At 38.4% G+C, this 18606-nt stretch overlaps 1 protein-coding gene across 2 annotated transcripts; it reads left to right on the plus strand.

The window, feature by feature from the left end:
* Positions 1-608: 608 nt before the first annotated feature.
* LOC143030757 (uncharacterized) lies at positions 609-18333 on the plus strand. 2 transcript variants are annotated; one of them, XM_076193965.1, is made up of 4 exons: positions 609-750; positions 12903-13001; positions 13216-13338; positions 13453-13762. In XM_076193965.1, the coding sequence occupies exons 1-4, from the start codon at positions 690-692 to the stop codon at positions 13455-13457; spliced, it is 288 nt and encodes a 95-aa protein (XP_076050080.1). In that variant the 5' UTR covers positions 609-689; the 3' UTR covers positions 13458-13762. The 2 variants fall into 2 exon arrangements, with proteins under 2 accessions (XP_076050080.1, XP_076050079.1); XM_076193964.1 differs by lacking the exon at positions 13453-13762 and adding an exon at positions 17773-18333 and having other exon boundaries at positions 610-750.
* The last annotated feature ends 273 nt before the right edge of the window (positions 18334-18606 follow it).

Raw genomic sequence — 18606 nt, forward strand, 5'->3', positions numbered from 1 at the left:
GGTTGTATTTTCTCTCTCTCTCTCTCTTATGGTTTGTGATAAAAGAAGGAACTATTTTAGTTTTAGCTTTTTCAGTTTTTATGAAGTTAGTGCACTCAACAGAAGACAGACTGAACGGCTATGCTACTGAGGAGACAAGATCGTAAGACTTGCGAGAAAAGAGAAAGATTTCTTCCTTCAAAGTTGGGTTTCCCCCGACTAGCTATCAAAGGTTGTTTCCAAGAAATCCAGCTACCAACGTCAAAGTCGACGCCCACAAAGATCTTAGACAAAAATCAAACAATATACTAAATAAAAAAAGTCAGTATCTATGCATATAATTTAAGTTTTGTCCAGAGAGTTTATGTACACATTGTTTTATAAATAAAATGTCAACAAGATACCTGTTTCCTACTATCCTCCACCTAAGATGACGTCTGTCACAAGTACGATAATGCTCATTACAAAAATATTTTCCTTTGCCTAACTCGTACAAAGGCGTAAATGTTTATAAACCGGCGTTGTGACTTTGGTATTTGCTATTCTATCCTACTATATCAAAACAGATTCATAAGTCTGAAATAATGTTTTTGGAATTATTAAATAGAAAACGAGCTGGCAAGAGGTATCTAGCGATCTACGACGTCTCGTTCTTATATTCGAAGAAACAGTTACACCCAATCGAGCTTTCGGATAGCTAGCTTGCCAGAATGCAGGTCTCTCTCGTAATTACGTTGGCTTTGGCATTGTGTTGCGCTGCCAATACCTCACGTAAGTAAAATCCAATAATCATACGATTTTAACAAAAAAGTAAGTATTCTAATTTTAAACCCGAAAGGGTAAGGGGAATAATTAATATCGCCTTGCATGTGTGCATGTAGGGGAGTGTATACTATTGGCAGTTAATAATTCGAGTATGTTCATGAGGTTATTAGTTTAAAAAATGCCCTCTCTCGTCGACCAGCAATAGTATGTTCGTTCTTCGTGGATAAAACGAAAAATGTTAACATTCAGGTGGTGAGTTGCAGATCAAGGTGAGTGTTGCCGTCTCAAGATCTCTTATTTTCACCTTTTTGTTCAGCGTTTTGTCTTTATTCCAAGAACAACGCCGTTTGGGGTAGTATGACTGAGAAGGTCAAGGGTGTGCAACCATTTTTCCCTAAGGGCCACTAGTCTGATAAAGATAGATAATTAGTTTGTTACTGATTTTATTTAAATTGGGATCACAAAAATAAGAATTGTCCGAAACAAATGTATTTCCCTTACTATAAATGAGCAAATGAAAGGCTACCGTACCTTATTATTATAATCATAATGTACAAACATAAATAATTACTTAATATTGGTTAACTGGGATCATTAACACACGTACCATACATTAAAATTTCAAGTAATATGTTATTTTCTGTTCTAATATAATTAAAATCTGTACCTTAGTGAACGAAATAGAAAAAAATATGGTGAAATTGGTACACAAGAATATGAATTTATTCAAACTTTCGGTGGGTTCTAGTCGGTAACTCTCTCTCTCTCTCTCTCTCTCTCTCTCTCTCTCTCTCTCTCTCTCTCTCTCTCTCTCTCTCTCTCTCTCTCTCTCTCTCTCTCTCTCTCTCTCTCTCTCTCTCTCTCTCTCTCTCTCTCTCTCTCTCTCTCTCTCTCTCTCTCTCTCTCTCTCTCTCTCTCTCTCTCTCTCTCTCTCTCTCTCATTCTCTCTCTCTCTCTCTCTCTCTCTCTCTCTCTCTCTCTCTCTCTCTCTCTCTCTCTCTCTCTCTATCTCTCTCTCTCTCTCTCTCTCTCTCTCTCTCTCTCTCTCTCTCTCTCTCTTCCTCTCTCTCTCTCTCTCTCTCTCTCTCTCTCTCTCTCTCTCTCTCTCTCTCTCTCTCTCTCTCTCTCTCTCTCTCTCTCTCTCTCTCTCTCTCTCTCTCTCTCTCTCTCTCTCTCTCTCTCTCTCTCTCTCTCTCTCTCTCTGAGGGCCGCACTATAGTTTATCTATTTTTAGGAGAAAGGGAGGGCCGCAATGAAAGCCTTTGAGGGGCTGGAGTAGGTGGTTATTACGAAGTGTTGTGTAAATTGGGCAGTCTAGTAGTAGGTGTGACAATATAAGGGGAGGTTTACATGAGCAAATGGAGTTTTATTATATATATATATATATATATATATATATATATATATATATATATATATATATATATATATATATATTAAGAAGTGTAGTAGTTCTTGCACTTCCTTAGAACTGCAGAGTTTGCATAATTATCTTCTCTTTGGTCTATGATCTACTACTACAGGATATGATAGGTAAGGTGGAGGAGAGGGGGGAGGGGTGTGTGTGTGTGTGTGAAGTAAAGTAGGAAATGGAAGGAAGTTGGAGATTAATAGGTGTGGGGCAGACCCACTTGCTGTTTTAATTATAGATAATTTTTTTCTGAAGTTGGTATTGCCGTATGGAAGCAACTGCTACTTGTGGTTATTTTGTTGGATGTTGGTCCATCTCTTCTTAGTTCGGTCTTCGTCTCTTCTTTCTTGAGTTGTTGTTGTTGTTGTTATTTGTTAATATTACTGTTGTTGGTTGGTTGTTAGTTAGTTTTTTTTTTTTTTTTTTTTTTTTTTTTTTTTTTTGTGTGTGTGAAATGTATACGACTATTCTTGCCTACTTAAAAGGTTTTGAATTCTATGGGGTTAGTTCTTGATTGTTACACTTCTTGTGTTATGATAGCGGGGGGGGGTTAATTCTATATGTCGTATCCATTTTTTTTTTTTTTTTGTACATGTATATAGTAAACATAATAAACATATATCAATGAGTATGTTTTTTCTTTTCCCATTAGGGTGACGTCTAGTGATATTTCTTCTTGTTATTACATACGTTGTGGGGGGGGGGGATAGTGACATTGATTAGATGATATCACGTGCGATTGGTTCGCACGTGCTATCATCTTATATTAAACAGTAACAATAATAATAGTTAGTAGGGTTAGTTGAACGATTAAAAGTGATATGTGTTGTTTTTTGTTTGTTTTTGAGTGTTGTATATGATTAGAGTATGTATTTTGGTTCGGGTGGGGGGCTGTTTATGATGGGGGACACTCTAGGCCACCAATTGTGATCGTGTCCGTGTTCTGTGTCTATGTTTTCACTGGTTTGTACTAATTCTGGGTTTATGATTGTAAGTCTGTTCCATGTTCTGTATGCTAGTTTGTAAAGTCTTGTGTTCAGTGGTTCAAGTTTATGTTGTGTATGTAGTTCTTCTATTGTGTTTAGGTATGGGGGGATGGAGTGTGTGGCGAATCGAAGTGTTTTGTTTTGTACTGCTTGTAGTTTTTGGAGTTGATTTGGTTTTAGTGTGATAGCTGTTATTGGTATGTATTCTAGTTGTGGACGTATGAGTACTTTGTATAGTCTTAGTATGAGTTTGGTGTCTAGGTTTCTGAATCGTTTTAGTGTGTGTAGTGTTTTTTCTGCTAGATGCTTTCTGTTGTTTGTGTGTGTTTGAAGACCTCTTCTCCCAACTGATAATCCTAGTATTTTTATGTTTCTTTGTTTGTGTATGTGTGTATCTCCTACCCATATTTCTGCTGGTTTATGTGTTGATATGTTAAGTAATTGGAACTTTGCTGTGTTTGTTTGTATTTTCCATTTGTGTTCATATGTGTTTATTGTTTCTATTGTTCTGCTTGTTTTTAGTGCTAACATGTTTTTGCCTTTTTTACTTGGATATGTGATTATTTGTGTTAGGTCGTCTGCAAATTGTATGTGTGTGACTCCGTGTGTCGGGTTGGGGGTGTCGTATGTGTAAAGGTTGAATAGTGTTGGTGAAATAATGCTTCCTTGGGGGACTCCACTGTGTATGTTGAAGGGTCTTCCTATGTAATGGTGTATTCGTATCTGTGCGTGTCTGTTGTCGATGTAGTTGCAGAGTATTCTTGTGAGTATGTCTGGGGGGGGTGTTTGGTGTATTTTGTATTTGAGTCCTGTGTGCCATATTTTGTCAAATGCTTTTGTTATGTCGCGTGAAATTATGTTGCATCCGTGGTTGTGTCTTTGGCTTATGGCTATTGTTTCGTATAGTGTGGCTATGGCTGTGTGTGTTCCTCTTTGTCTTGTGAATCCATGTTGGTGTTCGTTTATTAGGTTGTTGTTGTATAAGTGTTTGAGTAGTCTTCGTTGTATGAGTTTTTCTAGTATTTTTCCTGGGACTTCGAGTAATGATATCGGTCTGTAGTTGTTTATGTTTGTGTGGTCTTTTCCGTGTTTGGGTATGAATGTTAGTGTGGCTGTTTTGAAGGTGTCGGGGAAGTATCCCATGCTGAATGTTTCATTGAATATTTCTGTGAGTAATTGTAGTGTTGAGTCTGGTATGTTAGTTAGTGTTATTTTGTTTATTTGTGACTGTCCGGGTGCTTTGTCTTTGAAGTTTTTTATTATGCTTTTGATGTTATCTAGTGTAAAGGGTTTTGTGAGTGTGTTGTCTGGGTCAAGTCGTCTCATGTCAGCTAAGTTAAGAGGTGTGATGTCGTCTTGTATTTCTTGTACATGTGCTGTGATTGTTCGTTCATGTTCCATGTCAAATGTTGCATTTTCTGTTGGTGTGATTCTGAATATGTTTTTCCAGTGTTGTCTGAATATGTGTTCTTTGGCTTTGTCTTTATGTATCTTGTTGTTATTGTGTATGATGTAAGGGGTGGTGCTAGTAGGTGTTCCTGTTAGTTTTTTAATTTGTGTCCAGAAATATTTGGTGTCATTGTATTTTAGGTTTATTTTACGTATTTCAATGTTCCAATGTTCGTAGTATAGTTGTTTGTTTTCGTCTAGTAGTTTATTTTGTATGTCGCGTAGTGTTCGTATCGCTTGTGGTGTCCATGTGCCGCTGTTGTTGTGTGCTCGCGTTTGTAGTTGTTGGTATTGCCACTGTAGTAATTTTAATGTATCTGATTGTCTTGGGTGTGGTAGTATTTTTTGTTTTGTTTGGGGAATGTGTTTGTCCATGGCTTGTTGTATCATAGTGTACCATGTGTTAAGTTTGTCGTCTATGTATTGTTTGTTGCGTGTTTGTCTTTGTCTTTGTTTGTCGTATTTTGTTCTTTCTTTGTTTAGTGTGTTTTTGAATTCTGTCCAGTCTGCTTTGTGAAATGTGTATCTAGCTGGTGTTGGTATTGTTATGGGTTTGGTTGCTAGTGTTAAGTGTATTGGAATGTGATCTGATGTAGTTAGTTGGCCTGGTGTGATACTGTAGTTTAAGTGATGATGTCGGTTTGTTAGTATTATGTCTGGTGTTCCTTGTCCATTGTGTGCAATGAAGGTATGAAAGTCTGGTCCTAGGTGTGTTAAGTGTCCTCTTTGTATTAGTTGTGCTATTTGTCTTCCTGTGATGTTTGCGGTGCTGTGTCCTAGTGTGGGGTGTTTAGCGTTCATGTCTCCTATTATGTATACAGGTAGTCTTTTTCTCGTTAGTCTCAGTATGTCATTTATAGGGAAAAGGGGGCGTCTGGGGGGTAAGTATAACGTCGCTATAATAATGGGTCCTTGGTTTGTGTCAATCTTGATTGCTAGTATTTCGTCCTGAAAGTCGTCTAGTATTTTGTGTTTGATGTTTTGTTTAATGGCTATTGCTATTCCTGCTTGTGTTTGATTGTAGTCGTTTCGTCGATGTACTGTGTAGTTGTATATTTTTAGTCTGTCTGGTGTACCTATCGAATTTAAAAGTATGATATCTGGTGTTGTTATGTTGTATATGTTACAAAGTTCGTTTCTTCTGTCAAATGTCCACTGTATTATGTTGTGTTGTATGATGTGTATTTGTTCCATGGTGTTGAGGTGGAAGTGTACTGTATTTGTTTATTCAGCGTTGTATGTCCAGTGGTGTTCGTGCTCTGTCTTCTTGTCGTGGAGGTCGAAGTGTCCTTGTTTGAGTTTGTTGAATTTTGTTTTGTTTTGTTAACTCTTACAATGTTATAGTGTGTTAAGTCTATTTTGTCTGTGGCTATTTTTTCAATTATGTCCTTTTCTTGTTGTTGTGTTGTGTAGATTATTTTGATTTTTTGGTTGGTGATTAGTGTTTTGAGAGTGTCGTGTGTGGGGTCTGATGGTATCTATTCCGTGTCTGTTGTTACGAGTTGAAGGCCCAGGCTGTTTGGTGTTCGTATTTGTGTGGGGTTGGTGTCATCAGTGTTAGGTGCTCGTTTATGTGGGGGGTTAGTGTCATCAGTGTTTGGTGCGGGTCTCTTCAGTGTTTGTTCTGTTGTTTCCATTGGCTCAGTGGTCTGTACATCGGTAGGTGTTGTGTGGTTGTGAAGGGCTTTAGCTAGTAATTGTGTGTTGATGGCTTGGGGAGGGATGATGACTGTGGGTAGGCCATTGGCTTGGTATATTGTGTTAAGTGTGGTCTGGAATGTTCCTGGTTCCTGTGTATCCATTAGGGTGGCTAGGGTAATGGCTGTGTTTATTGTTGTGAGGTGGTGAAGTGATGTGGTCGTGTTTGTTGGTGTAGGGAGGAGTGCAGGTTTTGATGTAGTGACAGAGGCATATGTTTGTGTATTGGTTTGTGTCTGTTGCTGTTTTTGTTTGAGTTCCTGTTCTTTTTCTTTCTTCTTGGGGCAGCGGCGTGCAACTGCTGGATGATCCCCATGACATAGGAGGCATTTCGTGATAACACATGTGCATTTGTCTCTTCGGTGTTGTGTGGATGCGCAGTTGGAGCAGGCCATGTATGGGGATGGTTGTGGGCAGTGTTTGCGTATGTGTTCAAGTGAGTAACAGTTGGTGCATTGTGGGATGTATGTGTATGTTTCCTGTTTCAGTGTATGTGTTGGAAAGGATTGGGAAAACATCTTAAGTCCCTGGAGGAGGCAGTCTTTTACCATTTGTGTGTTTTCAAACTTTATCTTGAGTATGTTTCTGGTGTTTGGAAGGGTGATGACTTCTGTAACGTGTGTGTTTGGATTCAGTCTTTCTATTTCGTGTTGGATTTCTGCTTTTGTGTGTTCTGTAACATAAGGGTCTATGTGTGTAATGACTAGTGTTCTGTTGGCGTTCAGTTCAGGTGGGTCTTGTATATCGTATCCGTTGTTGGAGAAGAATGTTTTTGTGTTCTTTTGGCATAGTGTTTCTGTTGTTGTGTCGTCTGTGAGTAAGATGTATGCTTTGTGTTGTGGAATCAGTCTGTGTATGTAAATGTTTTGTTTTGCCAGAGTGTCCCAGAGTTCCTTTGTTCGGTTGTTATCTGTGGGACGTAAGTCCCGGATCCTAACTCTACCCATTGCGCCGAGCGCAATGGGTTAGGTGTCCTCGTGTTCTAGTGTTGATGTTTGTGTTACCCGTGATGTGTAAAGGGGTGGTGATTGTGTAGCGATTGTTGTAGGGGCGGGTGGCGGGGGCAGGAAACGTTAGTTAGCGGTTAGCGAGCGGGAAAAAAACTTGACTACTACACTGACAATTGCCGCGAGCGTAGACGGGGAAGTGGGTATCAGCGCGGGAGTCGTGGGTGGGCGGCTACTATCGCTGGTGGTTACTGACCAAGCACGCACGCGTCTATGCCGGGTGTGTCGAAGAGACACGAAACCGGGAGGGAGGTTCCCCCTCTACTACAGAACAGACCAAGTTTTGAGACCAGCAAGGGCTATGGCTGTCTGTAGCAGAGTTAAGGGGACATAAGTCGTCCAGCAGAGCGAGTTCTCAAGGATACGAGAATTATCTCGGGTACTGGGAATTTCTTCGTAATACTTCGGAGCAACGATGTTAACACTATGATCGGTAATAAATTTCCTATTTTATTTCCTCTTTCCATTCTCTATATATCTTTAGTCTTCTTTTATACTTCCTATGACCATTTTTCGTTATTTTTTCTTTCGTGTACATATTTCTCAGCCCATGTGCTTTTACATAATATTCATTCATGTATTCTTCCACAAAGAAAAGAAAATTTACAACCGAACAAGGAAAAGGAAATCCATAAATTCTATCAAGGGGTAACTAATCTGTTCTTATTCCATAGCCCAAAAATCGACCTCCTTACAAGCTGTAGTTTAGTTAACCCATTAAACTCCGATGACAAGATGTCTTGTCATTTGGTCAAATAAAACAAAAAATCATAAAACACCAAAATGTTTGATCAAACACCAGAAAAATATGACGTCAGTCCTCGCTTCGCTGCGAGCGAAGCGAGGATTGACGTCATATTTTTCTGGTGTTTGATCAAACATTTTGGTGTTTTATGATTTTTTGTTTTATTTGACCAAATGACAAGACATCTTGTCATCGGAGTTTAATGGGTTAATAGTCCTGTTTTGTGTAGGAAGTACTGATGGGATGATAGAAATATTGACGTTTCCCGTTTTGCCACCAAGGATTTGATGTTGTCAGTGCTTTATCGTCATTTGTCGTACAGCACGTATTAATTGGTGAAAGCGGATATTTTTTTGATATAACGCATCTTGATCTTATTGGGAAAAAATAAATCGCTCCAGTTAGAGATTGAAAAAATAAAAGTTGCAAGGAATCACATTCATCCTCTAATCATTCACTAGTCAACGGTCAATTTGAATATTCAAGTATATTTCAAAGTTGTTTTAGCTTCGTATGCTAAACACAAATGAGGTTCGCCTGTGTTCGATTGAGGGGAAATTTACTTCTGTGAATATAACCAAAGAAAGGATTGAAAAATGTATAGAAAGCTCAAAGTTTAAAACGCCAGGTCCTGACGGACATCGGCAACCAAGAATCTGGAGAGAAATAAAAAACTATATTATTGTTCCATTAGATTTTTTAAGCCTATCATATTCGATATAGGTCATTGAGCTGAAATCTACAGTCTCTAAATTTGCTGGCTATACAAAATTGTGGAAAGTTAATGATAACTCGAATCAGTTAGATGTTCAACAAGATTTAGAGAAACTACAGCAATGAAATAAAGACATAGACAGGTACAGCGGCGAGCCACAAAACTAATTCCAAATATCAGTAATAGATAATACGAAAACCATTTGATATGTATGCACCTAACCAACTCCCCCCCCAAAAAAAAACGTAGACTCAGATGTAACTTAATATAGGTCTTTAAAATGGAAGTGAACATTAAGAGAGAGCGACTGGAGGAAGTGGATAGTTTTAGATACTTGGGTGCAAGTGTAGCAGGAAAAGGTGGAGTGAAGATGGAGGTAGAATGTAGATTGAGAGAAGCGAGTAAATGCCTTGGTGGTTTAAAGAGTGTAATGAGGAATAGACATTTGGGAATGGATGCGAAGAGGAGACTGTATGAAGGAGTGATTGTGCCAACAGCACTGTATGGGGCAGAAACGTGGAACATAAGAGAAGAAGAGAGAAGGAGTTTGAATGTGTTTGAGATGAGGTGTCTGAGAAGTATGGTGGGGGTTACTAGGCTAGATAGAGTGAGAAATGAGGAGGTGAGGAGGAGAACAGGTGTGAAAAAGGATTTGGGAGATAGGGTTGATGAAAGAATATTAGGATGGTTTGGACACATGGAAAGAATGAGTGAAGAAAGACTAGTAAAAGAGGTATGGAAGGCAGATGTGGAGGGAGTGAACATGAGGGGACGTCCTAGGATGAGGTGGATGGATGGGGTGAAGGGGGCTTTGGGGAAGAGGGGAATGTCTGTTGAGGAAGGAAGGGAGAGGACGGAAGACAGAGGTGAGTGGAGAATGGTTGTATATGGATGATGTTGTGACTGCATGAGGAGGAATGGGCTGGGAAGTGGGGGGTGGGGTAGTATGTGTGAGTAAATTTTGACGCAGCCCGAAAGGGATTTCTCCCCGTCCTCGCCTTATATGCAAAGGGGGACGGAGAGGGGGGGTCGCCGATTAAATGAAGCGGCCTCGCTGTGGATGTACTGTGTCATGCGACACTGCTTCTGACCCAGGGCGGTGGGCAGGGTGCAGGGATGACCCGTCATCCAGGAGGTGCTCAGATGAGAGGAAGGGTGGGAGGGGTGTGGAGTGTATTTAGGGATGAAATGGGTGGGAGTGTTTTTATGCCTTTCCCTTTTTGGCTACCTCCCTTGGAAGGGGGAAAAAGCCTTGGTATATGTATGTATGTATGTAAAATGTTAAAGAGTATTGACATCAAAAGTTATGAAATATTTTCATAGAATACGCATCAGACGAGAAGTAACGGCCTCAAGTTATCAGGACGTAGATTTAGATTGGAAGTGGGTACAAATAATTTCACCCACCGTGTAGTCAATGAATGGAATAAACTTCCTGCAGAGGTAGCGAAACGTAGCACGTCATAAAGTCTTAAGATTTAATTAGACAAAAAACTAGGCAGTATTATGTAATACTTGTCATTTGTTTGGTTCACTTCTTTATTAGTTTCTTCGTTTATCTACTCCTATCATCCAACCTAGTTATGGAACAAAACGTTTCCTGTCCGTATGCTTTCCCTTTATAATATTACATTTCTAAATATTTTGGGGGTAATCTGGAAAACGTAGATCAATGTTTTTGTAAAATGAAATAGATTATAGTCAACGAAAAAAAAGATATAAAAAGAGTAAGAATTGGGGTACACACAGGCAGATGTGCACACAGGTGGAGGCAAATACAGACAGAAATACACATAGACATGTTGTTATATGTGGACACAGAAAACAAATGAGACTGTATTAGATATATCCGCTGGTGTGTGTGCGTGTGTGTGTGTGTGAGGGGTTCTGTAGAATGCACTGCCCAAAAAGTGCACTACTAAATACTCGATCGAAAAAGTGATGGGGGTAACCAGTGTCCCGGATACATAATTATTTGAGTCAATCAAGTGTCCAGGCCACATGCTAGGGCCATATGTCCGTCCTGGGAGAGTTTAAGGTGTTCGGCTGAGATATCCTGGGTAAAATGCCCATGTTGATCAAATACCAGGTCAATTGTCCAGGTTTAAACACTGTGGGCCAAATGTTCATACATCCTGGATATATCCAGGTTGTTCAAATATCCTTGGTATAACACCTTGGGTCAAATGCCCTGATTCAAATGCAACTGAATACCGTGGGTATTTAAATACAGTGAACCAAATTCCTGGGTTAAATACCGTGGACCAAATACCCAGGTTCAAATACCCTGGGGGTTGAATACATTGTGTAAAAATGTCCAGGTTCAAATACCATAGGGGGTTAAACACGGTGAATCAAATGTCCATGTTCAAATACAATGGCGAAATATTGTGGGCCAAACGCCCCGGGACAAATGTTCTTAGTCAAATTCCCTTGGTTACATACCACGGGTTGAATACCGTGGGTCAAATGTTTGGGTTCAAATATGTCCATCTATCTATATACAAAGTGCCTCTTCCCCCTTATAAGGGAGGTAGCTAGTCGAGGCACGAATCTACTCCCATCCACCACCTATAGATGAAGGATCATCCCTATTTATTTATTTACTACTGCCCGGGTCAGAAGCAATGCAACAAGGCACAGGAGCACATCCAGAGCAGGGCTGTTTCACTTACTCTCCCTCCACGTCCCCTCATGTGGAGAACAGAAAAGACTTGGGAAATCCCTTCGGGCTGGGTCAGAATAACATCAATACACAACTACTCTCCATTCACACCTACCCCCTACCTTCTCCCTTTTCTGCTGAACAGACATTTCCCTCTTGCTCAGAGCCCCTACCATTCATCCGTCCCATTCTCGGTTCCTCCCCCCCCCCCCCGGTTCGTTTCTTCCACATCTGCCTCTTAAATTCAGTCTCCGCCCCATACAGTGTCGTAGGCACAATCACGTCTTCATATACCAGCATACCTATTTCTTATGACAGTTTTCAATTCACCAAGACTTTTAATAGTTTCTCTCATTTTGCAGATTATCTCTACCTCCTTTCCTCCATTTCCTGTCACATGCTACCACAAATATTTGAATCTATCCACTTCCTTCAGCCGCTCTCCTTTAAGACTTACTTCTAACTCGCTGTCATTCTTTCCCCCTTGTACATCTTATCAACTTACTTTTACCCACAGTTACCTTAAAACTTATCCTATTGCATACCTTCCCAAACTCCGTCAATAACTGCCTTAATCCCTCCCCCGACCATGACCCTCGTGCTGCGCCGTCATAAATTCTCAACTTGGTCACCCCCCACTTCCTTTCATTGTCTTTAACCATTTCCAATCCCCTCACCCTCGAATTGACCTCTCATGTCACTGTCTATCTACGTTCAAATTGAACAGCCATGGCAACATCACACAACACTGACGCGGACCGTCCTTCACTTCAAATAGCTTGCTCTTAAATTTCCAATCCCAACACAAGTACTATAACCCTCGTACAAACTCTTGGCAGCCTTTAACAGCATTCCCCCAATGTCATATATCTGCAATACCTCCCACAAATTCTTATCTGCCCTGTCACAAGCACTCTCCAAACCCATAAAGGTCCCCCATTTTTATTTTATTTGCTAAAGTCTTTCACAAGTCTGTCTTACTACAAAGATCTGATCCACGCATCCTCTACTTTTCCTAAATCCACACTGATCTTCGCCTTTGTTCTTCTCCTAAGCCTCTCAATTAGAACCCTCCAACTACATTCGCCAAATTGATTCCCCTAAAAATACTACCATCACATTTGTCACCTTTTACTTTGTAAAGTGTAGCTACACAAACGCTCATCCAGTCCCCCGGGAGGGACACTACCCTCCCTTAGACACGCATTAAACAAACCTCAACGATCAGTTCGCTCTAACTGTACCTCCCTCCTTCAGACAATGCGCGTCACACTCATCCAACCCCGGTGCCTTACCAGTTCTCATAATTTTCAAAGCTCATTGTCCTTCATCTTTTCCTATATCTCTTCTATTGTCCTCTCCTATCGCCGTTGAAATACCGTTGGTCAAATGTCAAGGTTCAAATATTCTGGGTTAAATACAATGGGTCAAATGTTCATATTCCTGGTGTCTCTCATTCGTAACATCTCTTGTTTCTTCTAGTCTATCGACAGTGTGAGGGCGATGGAGAATGGCAAGATAATTGCAACTGGTGTAGCTGTAAGGACGGGAGGCGATCCTGTACAAGGAGATTGTGTACTGGTAGGTACTGGTTAATACTGGTTAGTTCTTGTTAATACTGGTTTATAGTTGTATGGGTGGGTGTTTTGCGCCCAAATATAGTGTATATGTTTTGGGTCCGGTCTCTTGCCATTTTTGTCTCGGACCACGGGTTGGACGTGTGAGAGCTCATGCAGACTGATAATGTGTGTGTGTGTGTATACACACCCAATGGCCCCCCTTTCTTCCCCCACAGGTCCCCCAGAGCTTTCCCACCTGTGCCGTGGGAATGTGTCTTGGCAAATACGGTGGAACTGTAACTGGTGCAGTTGTGATCATGGATTCCCACAGTGCACGGACATAAGATGTGCCCACAGGGGTGAGTTATATATTTTTTCATTTCTTTTAGCAGATGTCCACTACCTTAAAGAAATTTATCCATATGATCTCTCACAGTTTCAGTAGTTGTTCATATACGCCTTTGTTCTTTTAGAATAAGTGCGATGCTTATGAAAACTACGTCGAGTGTTCAACGGTCAATTCATATTCGAAAAAGGAATAAAAACAAACGGGCAGCTCCACGTCACTGGGATAAGGCAAACGTGAATATTCGAGTCGTTTGATTGGCGCATTTTTATTACGTCATGCCGAGTGTTATTTGGAAATCGGAGTTATGACATTATATCGTCTATTTTTTCCATATAGATTTCTAATGATATTGTCAAAACATTAGATTTGTGTTTGTTTACTTTTTAATAATTTACTCATTTCATATATTTGTTTGTTTTCCACACTAGAACACTTAAATTTAAAGTGTAACCACTTTGAAAATTAAAGGTGTCTAATTTTACTGGAATATTTTTTAGTACTTACCAAAGTCAATGATAGCTAAATGATTTGCCCCCCCCCATATATATATAATATATTTGTACATTATATATATATATAATATATTTGTACATTATATATATATATATATATGAATGCATATATATACACATATATGTGTGTGTATATATATATATATATATATATGTATATATATATAGATATATGTATATATATACATATATGTATATATATACATATATGTATATATATGTGTATATATATATATATATATATATATATATATATATATATATATATTCTAATAAGAACACGGGTACGTGTGTTCACTTATGCAAAGTAGACCACTTGGAAAAAGAAACTAACGAAGCAGAGCGCTTTCGTATATTACATCTTCAGTGCAAAAAGTACATAGTAATAGAAATGCCGAATTTTCGGGAATAGATATTACCATTGAATTGAAACTTACAATCTTTAACACATACCCTAATTAGTTCAATCAATGTAGATGTAACAACCCCGCTAGACCTATTGTTTCGTCAACTAGTTCTGCTTCTTACAAGCTTTCCAAATGACTAGCTACTATCCTTAGCCCTTTAGTAGGTACAATCTCTTCTTCTCATGTTACAAACACTTCTGATTTAATAGACAAACTCCATGATATTAAACCAAATTATAAGTTTACATCGGTTAGTTTTGATATAGTTTATTCACGAAAGTTCCCATAAATGATTTATTATTTTACCTTTAAGATGAACTTAATAAACATGTTCTTCCATTGCCATTATCTACATTGATTGAACTAATTAAGGTATGTGTTGAAAATTGTAAGTTTCAATTCAACGGTAATTTCTATTCCCAAAAATTCGGCATGAGTATGGGAAACCCTTTATCCCCAGTTTTAAGTAGTTTATACATGGAATTTTTCGAAACTAAAATATTACACAAAATCTTCCCCCTAACATCCCTTGGCTTAGGTATATTGATGACATTTTATGTCTTTTACCAGAAGATAAAAATGTCCATGATTTTTAAACTAAATTAGATACCCTTGTTTATTCTATTAAATTGAGAAAAATTGTACCTTACCTTTCTTAGATTGCACTATCCTACGTCATGACAATAGCCTTAAATTTAAAGTATATCGTAAACCAACCAATGTAAGCTCATATATCCATTATTATCATTCTCATCCAAATAATATTAAACGTTCAGTTTTTTCTTCAATGTTTCTAAGAGCTTTTCGTATTTGTAGTCCTGAATTTATTGATGACGAAATCAGAAATGTTTTTAACATTGGACTAGAATTAAAATACCTTAAGCAAATCCTTAATATTGCTTACAATTTTGCAAGGAAATCATTTTTAACTCTTCAGCCTAAATCACCTTTTACTTATCATAATGTTTTAATTTTGCCATTTCAAGAAATTTTTTTAAGTGTCACAGAATTATTAAAAAGATTTAACGTAAAGGTAGTTTTTAAAAATGATAGTACAGTAAAACGTAAGTTCATCAACAATAGTATTAAAATTAAAAAAAGGATACATTTATAAAATTCTTTGCAAAATGTGTAATCAATTTTACATAGGTCAAACTGCCAAACACTTAAACATTAGAATTGAACAACACAAGAAAAATGCTAGGGATGGCAATAGTTCTAGTGGAATATTCAAGCATATTGAATTGAATAATCATCCAGTTGATTGGGGGTAATGCCCAGGCAATCTATTATACCAACAACATAATAACAAGAAACTTAATAGAGTGTAGTTTGATCCATATCATCAGTGATCACAATACCAACCTACACAAGGGCTTATATAAACTTGATAATTTTATCTGTCAAGAAATAAGCAAAATAGTATCAGGTAAAATGTAACCCTGCGACTGTGACCTAATGTCGCCCTACCATCATTAGTGGACGCATTGACCCTTGCGACAGTGACCTGATGTCGCCCCACCATCATTTGTGTATTAACATTGACCTTCCCCCTTCCAGGGGGTAATTGTCCACTACCCTGATTCAAGCTGTCCTTGTTCCTTTTTCCATGTATATATAATCTATGCATTTCTATTACTATGTACTTTTTGCACTGAAGATGTAATATACGAAAGCCCTCTGCTTCGTTAGTTTTTTCCAAGTGTTCTACTTTGCATATGTATATATATGTATGTATATATATATAATATATATATTCATATATGTGTGTGTATATGTATATATATGTATATATACATATATATGTATATGTATATATACATATGTATATGTATATATATGATATATATGTATATATATATATATATATGTATATGTATATATACGTATATATAAATTAATTCCGACTGTCGTCCCCGGATTCGAACCGGGCTCATAAAATCACGGCACCATTGCCTTACCGACTGTGGTATCGAGCCTATAAATTTTCCAACCTGGAGGTTAATCTACGACAGTCGGAAATATATGATCGACATCACCGTCACTGGTGATTCTATTGAGGTATGACAGCGACGATAAGTCCATCAAGGAAACGTACCAGTCTAACCACTAGCTATAAGTTGGCCTGGTTCTCTGTAAGAATAAGCACGGACGGCAGTTAGCAGTCGACTTAGTTCCTCGGGAAGTAGATTAACTTTTAGGTTGGAGAATTTTATAGGGTCGATAGCACAGTCGGTAAGGCGATGGCGCTGTGATTTTACGAGCCCGGATCGAATCCGGGGACGACAGTCGGAACTATTTGAAATCACGTCGTCTGCCTTAAAATTCTTGTCTGCTCCAGCCATTCTCGTAAAACCTACCCGCGGCGTCATCTGCTTCGCAGTGACGTCAGAGATTCTGTTCATTCTTCATGGATCGTCATTGCATTTTGATGAATAGTGATCGTGTCGAGTGCCGCAGGCTACTTAGTATCAACTTTTGGAATTATGAAAATGAAGAACCATTGAGGGAAATACATGATTGGAAAGAAAAGAATTGAGTCAGAGGATGATAATATATTAATAACATATAGAACTCAGAAAGGCAGGGGAGGAAAGCTTATGATAATCGTACAGAACATACACGGGGAGGTAAATGATGGCCTAGATTATCTTACAGTGATACTGAAGGATATTTTTAAGTCATTATGCAAAACAAATGATAAAGAGATATTGTTTACAAAGCTTGTGGCATCCAGGAGGTGTAGTGTGAACGTGATGCAAGATTGTCTAGGAGCACACTACAAAAATATTGAAATCGTCACGTATATAACCCTTATTTTTTGAGTACCTTAAGACAGCATTGCAGAACTAACATAAGACACAGGTAAGCACTAATGACACATCAATATGAAAACTTCTTCAGGGAGATATTTCGGCTCTAAATGATATCCCGTAATTATACGGTCTGCCCACACGTCTTGCCTGTTGTTAGAGATATTTAGGGAGTCGCGACTACTCTCAAAATAATCGTCTTTATTTGCTACAGAACGACATTGTTAATTGAGATGGCTTGCGGCCTTGGTATCCACCTTGACGTCATCAGAACTGATGGCAAGAGATAGATGGCGCTGTATGAAAGCTTTGTTTTAGAATAGAAAATGAGCAGACGACAAACATTTTAGTTTCTCAAAAACTAGTCTTGAAATAAGACGTTTGTCTTAAACACATTTGTGCCTGGGCATGGTGATTACCCCTTTAATTAACCCATTAAACTCCGATGACAAGATGTCTTGTCATTTGGTCAAATAAAACAAAAAATTATAAAACACCAAAATGTTTGATCCAACACACACCAGAAAAATATGACGTCAGTCCTCCTCGCTTCGCTCGCGGGCGAGCGAAGCGAGGAGGACTGACGTCATATTTTTCTGGTGTGTGTTGGATCAAACATTTTGGTGTTTTATAATTTTTTGTTTTATTTGACCAAATGACAAGACATCTTGTCATCGGAGTTTAATGGGTTAAGTTATTGATTTATTTTCAGATGAAAGCTCACAGCCACTGCTCTGTCTACAGGATCTTGTGCAAGGTCCTTGTGAAGCCTTGGCGTACAAGTGGGGGTTTAACAGTAGTACCAGTCGTTGTGAAGAATTCGAATATGGTGGTTGCCAAGGCAACGAAAACAACTTTAAAACTCTTGACGAATGCGTGGAAGTCTGTGAGTGATCTTTCCCGAATGCTAAGGCAACGTGAATATATTTAAAGTGGAGCAAGAATGTATTTATTCTTACATTCATTTATGTATATTTTGTCTTTGATCATGTTTAATTTGGATTAACTATTAGTTTGTTGTGGTTTCTTGGTTTTTGTTTGTTTGTTAGTTAGTTACCTGTAAACATATCATTTGAATCTGAGTTATAAAGTAGAAATTTACATAAGAGAATAAAGTCCTATTGTTAGTATCAGTGTTACTGTTTTATTTTTCTCTATTTTTTATTGTTGTTATTGTAGAGCATTTGTAGACAATCAATAAAAAAAAGGAGAATAATTTTGTAATTATCCATGGTTGACATTTGGAAATAAAGTAAAAAATAAGATAAAATTATGATAGTTTGATTGGTTGCGCCTCCTTCATCAGAAGAAAGTGTCAACCAATGAATATGGAAAGTTGTTCATCGACACGATGAAGTCATCAGATTTCTCGCCGTCTTCTCCGTCTTCTCATCACAATAACATCCGGGAGTAGGATGCTGGACATAATTCCCAGCATGCAATAGTACGGCTTCCTCACTGGGACGACGTCTGTTCTCTTTAGATATAAAAAAAAAAAAAGTAATAATATCATTAGTAATTATAATAAACAAAATTATAAACAGCG

This window comes from Oratosquilla oratoria, chromosome 12, assembly GCF_046742065.1.
Source record: "Oratosquilla oratoria isolate Oo_2021 chromosome 12, ASM4674206v1, whole genome shotgun sequence".
NCBI classification, from domain to species: Eukaryota; Metazoa; Arthropoda; class Malacostraca; order Stomatopoda; family Squillidae; genus Oratosquilla; species Oratosquilla oratoria.

Bases quoted from the DNA above. Each gene is read 5' to 3' on its own strand.
- LOC143030757 (XM_076193964.1), top strand. From the start codon at position 690: ATGCAGGTCTCTCTCGTAATTACGTTGGCTTTGGCATTGTGTTGCGCT. The intron at 751-12,902 runs GTAAGTAAAATC...TGTTTCTTCTAG, and splicing joins TTGCGCTGCCAATACCTCAC to TCTATCGACAGTGTGAGGGC. The intron at 13,002-13,215 runs GTAGGTACTGGT...CTTCCCCCACAG, and splicing joins TACAAGGAGATTGTGTACTG to GTCCCCCAGAGCTTTCCCAC.